This window comes from Orycteropus afer, unplaced genomic scaffold, assembly GCF_000298275.1.
Source record: "Orycteropus afer afer isolate SDZICR_OR568_19922 unplaced genomic scaffold, OryAfe1.0 scaffold00247, whole genome shotgun sequence".
In the NCBI taxonomy this organism is placed as follows: domain Eukaryota; kingdom Metazoa; phylum Chordata; class Mammalia; order Tubulidentata; family Orycteropodidae; genus Orycteropus; species Orycteropus afer.
In genome coordinates, this window is record NW_006921834.1 from 4881756 (window position 1) to 4894803 (window position 13048).

General features: G+C 42.8%; 1 protein-coding gene across 1 annotated transcript in view; it reads right to left on the minus strand.

Annotated features, from left to right (window-relative positions):
• ACVR1B (activin A receptor type 1B) overlaps nt 1-12988 on the minus strand; it is a 50945-nt gene extending 37957 nt beyond the window's left edge. The window contains exon 1 of the mRNA XM_007949577.2: nt 12898-12988. Coding sequence (XP_007947768.1) covers nt 12898-12988 — 91 coding nt within the window. The remainder of the gene's footprint in view (nt 1-12897) is intronic.
• Nucleotides 12989-13048: the final 60 nt, after the last annotated feature.

Here is a 13048-nt window from a genome sequence, read left to right on the forward strand (position 1 = left end):
CAATGACATGAGACAAAGTATATGTGAACTGCTGTATGAAAAGTGAATTTACTCTGTAAATCTTCACCCAAATCAAAATAAAATTAAAAAAAAAAAGAAAAAGAAGAATTTCCAGCTTTAAAACTTACTACAAAGCTACAATAATCGAAACTCCACTACCGGTATAAGGACTGACATACAGATCAATGGAACAGAAATGAAACCAGAAATAAACCCATACATCTACGTTAACTGTTTTTTGACAAGATTGTCAAGGCTACTCAGGGAGAAAAATAAGTCTCTTCAGGAGATGGTGCAGGTTCAGGATCAATACCTACATGCAAAGGAATGAAATTGGATTCATACTTCATGCCATATACAAAAATTAACTCAACATAGATCAAAGACCTAAATGTAAGAGCTAAAACTTATAAAACTCTTTAAAAAAACAAAACAAAACATAACCATAAATCTTCTTGAACTTAGATTTGGCAATTGTTCCTTAGAACAATTTTTTGTTGCATAAGCAACAAAAAAGGGATAAATTGAACTTCACTGAAACTACAAAAGCTTTTGTGCATCAAAGGACATTAACAAGAGAGTGATATTATTTGCAAATCATGTATCTGATAAAGATCTAGTATCTAGAATGTATTTTTAAAAACTCTTACAACTCAACAACAAAAAGACAAACACTTAATTTTAAAAATGAGCAGAGGGCTTAAATAGACATTTCTCCAGAGATATACAAATAAATGGCCAAAAAGCACAGGAAAGACACTCAACATCATTAGTCATTAGGAAAATGCATATCAAAACCACAGTGAGATATCACTTCACAACTACTAGGATGGCCATTAAAAAACAAACAGAAAATACCAAGTGTCGGCAAGGATGTGGAGAAATTGGAACCCTCATCATTGCTGGTGGGAATGTAAAATGTTGTAGTCACTGTGGAAAACGGTTTGGTGGTTCTTCAATAAATTAAACGTTGTTGTTATGTGCCGTCAAGTCAGAATCAACTCATAGAGACCCCTCCTTGGGTTTCTGAGGCAGTATTCCTACGGAAGTAGATTGCCCCATCTTCCTTCTGAGGAGTGGCTGGTGGATTTGAACCGCCAGCCTTCTGGTTAGCAGTCAAGTGCCTTAGCCACTATGCCACCAGAGCTCCCCATAAATGAAACACAGAGTTACCATTTGACCCCAAAATTCTACTCCTAGATGTATATTCCATAGAATTGAAAACTAACTCAAACAGATATTTGTACATGAATGTTCCTAACAGCACTATCCACAATAGCCAAAAGGTGGAAACAACCCAAACATCCATCAACTGAAGAATGGATAAACGAAATGTGGTATGTCCATATAATGGAATATTATTCAACCATAAAAAAGAAATGAAATACTGATACATGCTACAACATGGATGAAGTGGAAAACATTATGCTAAGTGAAAGAAGCCAGGCACACAAGGCCACATATTGTATGAGTCCATTTATATGAAATGTCCAAAACAGGCAAATCCATAGAGGTAGAAAAGTAGTTGCCAGAAGCAGGGAGGAACGGGGAGTGATCTAGTGCTTAATGGGTACAGGGTTTCCTTTTAGGGTGATGAAAAAGTTCTGGAACTAGATAATAGTGATGGTTGCACAGCACTGTGAAGATACTTAATGACACCAAACTGTATACTTTAAAATGGTAAACTTTATGTTATATGTATTCTACCTCTATTAACAAAAAAAAAAGAACCATATGTTGGCATGGAAAAAAATACCCAAGATCTATTGTAAATACAAACAAATTACAAAGAATTTGTAAAACATTATGTATAATTTCAATTATAAACAAACAAAAAACTAGCATACGTGTAGGGAAAGAAACAAAGGCATCGTGTTTTTCAAGTTGTGTTCTTCCTGGAGTCCAGGTTCTCTCCAAGATATCCCCGGAACATTTGACCTCCACAAGGGTGAAGCCAGTGTCCTTTTCTTCATAATTTTCTTGCTGCTGTCAAGCACAAACCAAAAAAACCAAACTCACTGCCATCGAGTCAATTCCAATTCACAGCGACTCCCATTAGGCTTCCAAGGCTGTAAATCTTTACAAAAGCAGGCTGCCTCATCTTTCTTTCACAGAGCGGCTGGTGAGTTAGAACCACCAACCTTTTGGTTACCAGCTAAATACCTTAACCACTACACCAACAGAGCTCCTAGGTAACAAGCCCAGTGCCTGACAAATAGAAGGCACTCAATAAATCTTAGCCTAATAATTTGTGGAAGAAATAGAGGCCCTGTCAGAGTCGCTCAACTTTTGTGTATTTCATATACATTTCTACGTTTTCACTTTAAAGAGGATTTTACTGCCTTAAAAAAAAAAAAAAAAATTGTTCAATAACTACTAATCTAGACAACTGCCAAAATGTTTGTGGAAATCTTGAATCGGGTTCAAAAATGGAAGTGTCTGGTGGTAAACTGCCATAAAATAAAGGTGTGTTTGGTTCTTCCACAGGGGAAGTAAGTGTGTGCGGGGGATTAATAACTGGGAACTAGTACAGTACTATACCAAGGAGCCCTAGTGGCGCAGTGGTTAAAGCTCTTGACTTTCAACCAAAAGGTTGGCAGTTGGAATCCACCAGCTACCCCAAGGCAGGAAGAGGTGCCAGTTTGCTTCTGTAAAGATTTCAGCATTGGAAACCCTATGGGGCAGTTCTATCCTGCCCTATCAGGTTGCTGTGAGCTGGAACTGACTCTATGGTAACAGGTTTTAGTCCTGTACCAACATCCCACCATCAGCTGCTAGACAAAAGTTGGTAGTACGAACCTGCCCAGCAGCACCACGGAATAAAGGCCTGGCAACCTACTTCCATAAAGATTACAACCAAGACTCAATAGCAATGGGTTTCATGTTTTGGGTTTTTTTTTTTTTTGGTACTATACCAGCAGCCAAAGTAGACAAATCTTACAGCACTGAAGTAAAGCAATCAAATGCTAATGGTAGAAAAGGCCCAAGTTACATTTTCACCTTTCCCAATCATAAATATCACATTTACAAAGTACATTAAAACAACCAAAGAAAGCTCTCAGGTACTCAAGAGTCTATAATAAAGTCCAATTTTACATGTATAGTTGTTGGTATCTAAAACAAACAAACAAAAGTACTGGTAAAAAGCATTTATGAAAAAAAAAATGTAACTGAGTTAATAAAGGAAGCTATTTATATGAGGAGGAAAAAAATCTCACAGATTTAACAATAAGACACTTGATAAGCTTGGTATTTAATTCAGATCTGGGAAAAGGTCTTGGAACGGGGTTTGCATAAGAGAAAGGTGTTTGAAAAGCCAGCTCCACACTATATCCATTCTACAAATGCGTTTCTGACATTCTACTTGGAGACAAACCCAACCCTAGAGAGCTGTTTAAACAAGTTCAACCTTAAGCCTCAGGTCTAGAGAATGAAAGCTTTGTTCTCACTCAAAAGAGACGTTTGATGTTTATGCTAAGGAGTCCTGTCATTGCAACTTAATTTATGGTTGGCTATAAATACCTGAACATCTAGCAAGGGCCCACCTGCTGCCCAGGAGAATGTCAAGGTAAAACTGGAATGAACGGCATCATTATGAGGGAGGGTATTCAGTGTTCCCAGGTCTTCAACGAACAGACTCAGCTGCCATATTTAGCCTATTCACCAAAAATAAAACAAACCCAAACTCACTATCATCAAGTAGGTTCCAACTCAAAGCAATCCTTTTTGGGTTTCCAAGGCAGTGAATCTTTACGGAAGTAGATTGCCCAGTCTTCCTTCTGTGGAGTGGCTAGTGGGTTTGAACTGCCAACCTTCTGGTTAGCAGTCAAATGCCTTAGGCACTAGGCCACCTGAGCTCCTTCTATGCCTGCTGTTGTTGTTGTTATGTACCGTCGAGTCAGACCGGACTCACAGTGACCCCTCCTTGGGTTTCCAAGGCAGTATCACTACAGAAGTAGATTGCTCCATCTTTCTTCTGAGGAGTGGCTGGTGGGTTTGAACCACCAGCCTTCTGGTTAGCAGTCAAGTGCCTTAGGCACTATGCTACCAGAGCTCCCCCTCCTATGCCTATCCACTAGTAACTCCTTATTTCTCCTTTACTTACAATTGATAACAAACATGTGAGACTAGTGTTTTCTTTCTTTGTTGGATTTAAACAGACACTGGCTCATTAGGGCAACAGAGAATATTTATCACTGGTACTTAAAGTATTTTCTTCCCGACCTATTTACTGTACTATGGATGAGCAGAGAGGACACAGTGTATGTCACAGTTTTGAGTGAGAAGAGGGCTAGGAATGATCCTTTTAGGCACCTGGGACAATGAAAGGGAAAAAATCAGCCAAGACTGAGAATAAAACAAATGCGGTTGAGATCAAGTTCATTTGGCTAGCATAAAATGGATAGGTAGTAGAATAAAGAGAGATGAAAGAAGTGAGTTAGAGAGATTATGATGTTCCAAGTAACTCATAAAGGTTTGTAGCATTTCTGAGTGACTGGAATAAAAACTATATATTAAGGAGATAATAAAAAATTACAGCAGGACAGAACTGGAATTATTTCCCCAGGATTTTGCTGAGGGGATGAAAAAGAAATGAACAAATTCAGTTAAACAAATTTATTATGTTCTTAAAATATGCAAGGTTCTGTGACAGGCCAAAAAGCCACGTAAAGAATAAGCCAGTTCTTGGTATCAACTTTGTAGGGGAGAGGGTGGGGGAATTAGAGGAGCAAACTACTAAGACACCCCCTCCATACCTACCAAGGGCCGTCTACTTCCGTAGATACTGCCTCGGAAACCCAAGGAGGGATCGCTATGAGTCGGGTTTGGTTTTTTGGTTTTATGCCTACCAATATAGACCGAGGAGAAGAGCAGAAAAGAAGGAATCATCAGATGGAGGAGTGCGTGAGGACAAAGAAGTCCCACCCTGGAGGATGCTGGGTTTAGCTAAGAAGAGATCCTGGAGCAGGGGTGGTAGGAAGCGTTCCAGAGAGAAGCAGCAGCAAAGAAAAATACAAGGCATGTTAGTAGATCAACAATAAACAGATGTGACGACAATGCCAAGGTTCCAGCAAGAGGTGAGGTAGTGGGGACGAGGACCCGATGAGACTGTGGTGCCAGGCTAAGGCGTGTGGAGTTGACACTACAGGCCACATTAAAGCAATGGAACCATCAGATAGAGAAGGTGTGTTTTCCAAAGTTAAATCCAGCAGTGGAATCTAGGACAAGAAGGAGGCTGGAGAAAGACTGGTTAGCAGCTTGTTTTAATAGTAATCATAGTATACAGTACAGCATTTAGAGCACCTGCTCTGGAGTCAGCCAGCCCTTGGTCCTACGGCTTAACCTCTCTATGCCCCAGTTTTCTCATCTGTAAAGTAGGGAAAACAATGCCTCAGAGAATAGCTGTAGCGAGAAAACGATACAATGCAAGTGCTTAGCCCATAGGTCAGCATTCAGTAAATTAGATGCCTTTATTACAACTCCACCCCAGTGAATGAGAAGGGTCTGAACTCTTTCATACTTTTGTGGTAGTAAGCAGAAGTCAGTGTGTAAACATCTAAAGAGCAAAGACAGTAGTAGTACGTAACCTCAACTCGCAGCTTGGTGCTAGGCATGTCCCAGAGATCTGCAATTATGAAGATGATTTAATTTGACTTAATTTTTATCTACTACAAATACAGAATGTGATATACAGGTCCCTATACACCAAAAAAAAAAAAAAAAGGAGCTCTGGTGGTGCAGTGCCTAAGACATTTGACTACTAACTAGAAGGCTGGCAGTTCAAACTTACCAGTCACCCCGTGGAAAAAAGACTGGGCAATCGACTTCCATAGTGATACTGCCTTGGAAACCCAAAAGGGGGTTGCTATGAGTCAGAATCGATTCAATGGCAGTGAGGTTTTTTTTTTTTTTTTAAATATACACCCAAAAAGGAGCTTGGTACAGTAGTTAAAGCATCTGGCTGCTAACCAGAAGGTCAGCGGTTTGAACCCACTAGCCACTCTGGTAGCATAGTGCCTAAAGCACTTGACTGCTAACCAGAAGGCTGCCGGTTCAAACCCACCAGCCACTCCTCGGAAGGAAGGTTGGGCAATCCTACTTCCGTAGTGATACTGCCTCGGAAACCCAAGGAGGGGTCGCTATGAGTCGGGGCCGACTCGACGGCACATAACAACAACAACAACAGCCACTCTGTAGGAGTAAGATGAGGCAGTTAGCTTTCATGAAAATTTACAATCTTGGAAGCCCTATGAGGGCAGTTCTACTCTTGTCTATACAGTCACTATGAGATGGAATTGACTCCATGGCAATGGTTTTGGTTTTGGTTTTATACATTAAAACAACAGACGAGAATTTAGGTAAGGTAGGTTCTCCACAAATATTCCTCAGTTACCAGATTCCTCAACTCAAACATCCAAATTATCTAAAAAACTTATCTCCAAAGCACCCACAATTCTCTCCCCCTCCAAACATCTAGGAAAAGGTTTCAGGCAGTAGATAAAAGTCAAATGTGGTCAAAGGACTTCTTTTTACTTTCTAGATCCATTGAGAGGATGGCTGGGTACCAAGTCTCAACTACCCTCATGCAGATTGTGGGAGGGATACATACATAAACAAACACACACACACACACACACACACACACACGCTCTCTCGCTCTCTCTCTTCCTTTTTTAAACATGAATTATCTCAGTTTCTGTAGGTAAGTCTAGGCCCAGCATGACTAGGTTCTCTACTCAGAAGCTCACTAGACTGAAATCAAGGTGTCAGATAGGGCTATGTCTCATCAGGGGCTGAGGTCCTTTCCCAAGCTCACTACATGTTGGAAAATCTATTTCCTTGCAATTGTAGCACTGAGGTCCCCACTTCCCTCCTGGCTGTCATCTAAGGATCACTCGCAGCTTGTGGAGGCTGCCCTCAGTTCCTTGCCACTTGGCCCCCACAATCGTTCATAACATGGATGTTTGCTTTCTTCAAAGCCAGCTAGAGCACATATCTCTGACTTCCTCTTCTGCAACCAGATGAGAAAATGATCTGCTTTTAAAGGGCCCATTTGATTAGGTCATACCCACCCTGATAAATCTCCCAAGCCCCTTCACAGCAGTACCTAGACTACCGCTTGACTGAATAACTGGGAGGTGTATGTGCACCAAGGGCCAGGAATCTCGGGGGGTCAGAGGGTGGACTGTGGTAGGCAGAATGCCTTTCTATTTTACTTATCTGTTTATTGTCTAACTCACCTGTCAGAAGGTAAACTTCATGAGGGCAGGAATTTCTTTTCTCTTTTTGTTTACTATTGTATCCCAAACACTTAAAACAGTGCTCGGCACAAGACAGACGTTCAGTAAAGGTGATAAAAGAATCTTTCAATCACCACAGGAGGCACTCAATGTACATATATATCTGTTTAACTTACTTATGGGAAATGGACTTGTAACTGTACATATTAAAATTCTGGTTCAGTGAAACCATTTGGGAGTGCCTGGAATTCCACCTGATACCATTTCATTGTGCCGTAACTACCTGTATGAGTCCAGCATATTACCCCATTTTACAGATGAAACAATGAAGTCCAGAGAGATATCATATGGCAGCTCCAGACACACTCTACCAGATCATCCTATTTTATTTTCTTCACAACACTCATGACTGATAATTTTTTTTGATTACGTATTCGTTTATTCTCAGTCTAAGCTGCACCAATTGTAAAGTGTGCTACAGCAAAGATTTAGGAATTTTCATTTATCTTGTTCTTTGTTATTTCCCCATGCCTAGAACTGTTCCAGGAGCCCTAGTGCCACAATGGGTAAGTGCTCTGTTATCAGGCCTGGTGATCTGCTCTGTTCAGCTCCAGTAAAGATTTTAAAAAAAACAAACCAAATCCATCACCTATGACTCGATTCTGATAGGGTTTCTGAGACTGTAAATCCTGTAAAGAGATGAAGCAGACTGCCACTTCTTCCTCCTGTGGGGCACCTGGTGGGTTCAAACCATTGACCTGTAGGTTAGCAGCTAGCGCTTTAATCACTGTGTCACTAGGGCTCCTTCCCATAAAGATTACAGTCTACAAAACCCTATGGGGCCGTTCAACTCTGTCATATGGGGTCGCTCTAGAGGGCACACAACAACCGATCCAAGTACTAATCAACCAAAGGAAAAGGAATCTACTATTTGTAACTAAAGGAGCTCTGCTGGTACAGTGCCTAAGGCATTTGACTGCTAACCCGAAGGTTGAAGGTTCAAACCAACCAGCTGCTCTGCAAAAGGAAGACAGGGCAATCTACTTCTGTAAAGATTTACCACCTCGGAAACCCAATGGGAGTCACTATGAGTCAGAATCTACTCCATGGCAGGGAGTTTGTTGGGTTTTTTGGGGGGTCTGCAACTATGTAAACATTAGTGTTTTTGATATTTAAAGAGAAGAGTAGTTACTTTTGATACCTTAAAGAGAAGAGTAATTACTTTCATTATGTTGAGTTCAAAATATTTAGCAAGACAAATGCAGTTTATGACTAGGTCAAGAGGGAAGAAAACCAAAGAAACACCAGAGATGCCTGAAGGGCACTCACTGCCTTTCTCTGAAAGGCAGAGCAGGTAAAAACGCCTGGGATGGAAACTTCATAGCTAAATCCAACTCTGGCAACTCCACAGAAAAAGGGAATGAAAAGTGAGCAGACAAAGAGAACAGACAAGACCAGAGACCGTGCCTCTGAAGCCGAAGCTCAGGTCAAACCATGCGTGAAACAGAGAAACTGAGGGGACCAAAAACCAAGAACAGGTACTCCAACTTGATCTCATGGCAGTGCCTGAAGAGGGAAATGCAAGTTAGACTGCAGAAGAACTGTCAAGTCTGGGAAGTCGATTCCTTACAAGGTTTCGGCATTCTTAGTCCAGGGGAACTGATGGGCTAAGGATGCCTGCAGCGCTTCCAGCTCAGAGGGAGTACTGGGAAAGAAGACGCTGGGATTTCCTTATTATGAATACAGAGAGGGAAATGAGATAAGACCCTCTTACATCAACTCTTACTATAACAGACAAATTACACAAGAATTCCAGACAAAGAGGAAGGGTTCCAGAACGTGGGTTCACTGCTGCTTTGAGCAAAAACTGAACGATAAATAATAAAGATTTCAAAACTTAACACAGGAGTTGCTTCAGTGTTCTAATTTAACCTTCAGAATCAAAGATCTAAGGAGCCATGAACTGAGATCCCATTCCACCTCAACACTCTGTACTCCTGAGTTATTATGAGAACAGACTGCAACCAATTCAACTCCTGTTCCAAAATGCAACAAGCAGCTTCAACAGGCCCTGCTGAAAGAAGCGGCATGGCTCATCATCTCCTTGGTTTACTGATTCATATTTTGGTGGCAAGGTTACAATTAGCTCACCGGTGGAGAATAAACCTATTTATAACACAGCAGTCCACCTGAAAGACACAATCATCTAGAAAGGTGTTTGCAGGAAAATGAAGTGCAGCCTATTTCTGTACTGACTGCAGACCCCCAAGGTCCTTTCGGATGAAGTCCTCAGTCTAACCTTCCTGTGCTCACAGTCACCATTCTGGCCACCTCGGAGCCTCCATGTTCTTATGTAACATTTACATTGTGCCATAAACATACTCAGAGTTGCGTAAGAATTAAAATATTGCCAAACCAATAAAGCCTAAAGCAGGTCACTCCCTCCAGGCTGTCTTTGACTGGCACAGGTATGCTGTCAGGTCTACAGATGTAAGGGCCTGTCAAAAAGACCAAAATTAACTTCAGGAAATCTGAAATGGGTCAAAGAAGAAATTAACACACTGTGACATGTGGTGCTTCTATCAATCACAGAGTATGTTATTCTGTCCCATAAGATAAAAACTAACCCAACATTGCTTATTCACTGAAGTCAGAAACTGTGTCTAAAAATACCTCTCAACCAACTGGCTATCAGTAAGTCAGACTCACAAATGTCCCAATAAGAACGGCATGGAACATTTCCTTACTTTATAGAAGAAAAACTAAAGCAGAGTTACAGAAAGGTTAAGTTACTTGTTCAAGGACAACCTGTAAGAGAGCGAAGTTCTGGGGCCGCAAACCAGCCTCCTCCCTCCATCTGGTTCTAACCTTTAACCAGAGTAGCCATTTTAATATGTTTTACTCACATCTGTTCCAGGAGCTGTTTTAGCAAAACTAATCATAGATTCTCTTTCTCTCTACAAGAGTTCACTTCACTGGACTTCAAATACATGTCCACTCAACAAAATTACAAGACTTGGCCTGAAATGAGATGTTTAGCTTGTTCAAAGAAATTCAAAAGGTTTCTTATCAGGAACTCAAATGTCTCTCTTATGGCATTTGTCTTGAGAAATGAATGCCATGTTCTTGTGCTACTAATTCAAATTTACATTTTAAAATACTAATGTGAAAATTCCAGAGCTAGGCCTTAGAACATGGTACACCTATCAGATGGATGCTGTTTCTAACCTGAAACTCATTCTTCTTCTCACTGGCCTTTTACTAAGTCTCAGTTAATTCATTAATTAACAGAACACCTATCCCTTACTGCCCTCATTATCAAATCCAAGTACCATGTATCAGAGCTGCCTGGCTCTGCCACTCCTCCAGCCCACGTAGGGGAACACTATATAGGAAATGCAGGGGAGGAAAAAAATCAACTTCTTGTTATCCCACAGCCTCTATTTTCCCAGAACTGACGTTTTACTTTAAGCCTTTTGCAACAGTGGTCTCCGTAGCATGCACTATTGGCAACTAGATGTGTCCCGGAAAAAACTGTAGTGTCTGGCCAAGAAGTTTAAAGGCCTTCGAGAATGTTTGCTGGACACACAAACTAATTTCCAATTCACCAAAAAATAGAAACTCACTCTCTGTTATGCCCACCCATCCTCACCCCAACAAACAAATTTTAGGAAGGTTACAAAAATGAACTCTGCCCATTCAGAACCAGCTGGATTACCAATTAAACATTTTTCACTAGGCTCACAAGAAAAACCCCACAGACACTACACCAAACCAGCAGGGAAATGTTTTTTGAAATTTCTGCATATATTAGACACAGGACAAAAATGTTTATGGAAGGAATTTAAAGAATTATTAGTACACATATAAAATGACAGACCTGAAAGCTGAGTCTCCTACCAGAGCAATAACATTATGTTATGTTCCAAAAACATGACCCACAATAAGGCCCAGTAAACATCCTTATTCACTAAAACCATTATCTCACCACAAATGTCAGGCTCCATTCATACACCTTCCCTGTGTTTATCAGACCATACGGCAGTTTCCCACTCCACAGAGCAGCGAGACCAGAGAACACACACGAGGTGCTTAGCAGAACCATTCTCCAAGTGAACAAAGACCCCACTGCACAGGCTACACCACCAGGAGCAAAATTCAAAGCCAGAGATAATGAACTTGTTTTTGAGACTCCCAAGTGGGATGATGTCTTTTCTGATTGTCTGGTTTATGAAGGAAGCTGGAACCCACCTGAGAATCATTATTTTCAGTGGAGAGGAGAGCCACTTGATCTCCCATTGCTGGAAGGTTAGGGGCTGCTGATAAGTCAAAGCAGCAGGCTTTGTACACAGGGAGAGAATACAATCCCGGTGTCTCTCCCAGATCCATCTGTGGGTCAATAATCACTTCAATAGAATTGCCAGATATAACCTTCATCTGTTACCCCAATGCCAAAACAAATTGGAGACGACTCTTCTAAATGAAATATTCCAGGGTTTCATCTGCTCTTTGCAGCCTCCAAAGCCTCATAAACACCATGTGTCGAGTGTCCCACAGAAAGGTACCCATCTCTATAGTGGGAAGGGTGGAGGTGGTATCCAGGGAGGAGAAGGCTCCAGGGGTTGGAGGGTAATAAGGAGTGTGTGTGAGGGTGGGGAAATGGGGGAGGGGGGTGCTGAGAAGAGGGATTGTGTGGGAAGGTAAATAAGTACTGACCAAGGACCAGGGAGACGTTCCAGTGGTGGGATCTTTAAATAATCTTGGGGGTTGGAGACAGGTTCTAGGATTTCACCTGAAAGGCATCCACAAAGTAATTAACTGAATGGGCCCCCTGGGGTGGGCTTGGGGGAGGGAAGAAGAAAAGCAAATACACCTAGATTCAGATTAACCTTTCTGGAACTAGATTTGGGAAGGTTTGAATGATTCAGAAGCCAACCTCCAAAAAGGGTTTAGGGGCCTGTTCATCTCACTTCCTCCAAATAGCTTCCACAGGGCATATGTGTAGAGGCAGGGGGCTTAGCCCCCACTCAACTCAAGGGACTAAGAGAAGGGGAAGTGTGACTCCCTTTCCCAGAACATTAGGGAGGAGGACAAGGGAAGAGAAGAGCCACCCCAAGTGCAAGATCTGAAGGAAAGGTTAGAGACCCCTCCCCCTATCATTGGAGGTGCGCAAGGACCCTCAACATCAGGATACCTCGTAGTACCAAAAACCCCATCGCCCGAACTCCACAATATTGCCGGGAAAAAGGTGCCCCCCAATAGCATCTGGAGGGAGAACTGAAGCCCCCCGCCCCTGGGCATGCTGAGAGGCAGAAACCATGGCTCTCCATATCTTGGGGACGGAAGCCTGGACTCTTCTCTATGGAACATGGTGAGGCTGGGAGCGCGACCCCGGAGAGCTCCTCGAATCCAGTTCCGCCTGGAAGGGGCTTCGGGTCCCCAGGGGCCTGGCATGAGCTCAGGACCGGCTGGGCGGCCGCGCCTGTGAGGTCGGGGAAAGCTGACTGAGGGTCACCCCGGCTCCTCGGGGACCCCCTCCCGGCCATATTGTGCGCGTGGGGAGGGGGCGCGCTGTAACCTAGGGGCCGTGGCTCGAGGCCTCGCCCTCGCCGGGCCCTCTCCATCCCGGCCCCCGCCCCCCCGGCCCGGGACTCACCCTGGATCCCCCGGGGCCCAGACCCGCCGCTGCCCGCGAGCAGGAGGACAACAAGAGGGAAGAAGGAGGAGGCTCCGGCCGACTCCGCCATAGTAACCACCGCCGCCGCCGCAGCCCAGCAGCGCCCAGCGCGCGCGCGCGCGCCCCCGGC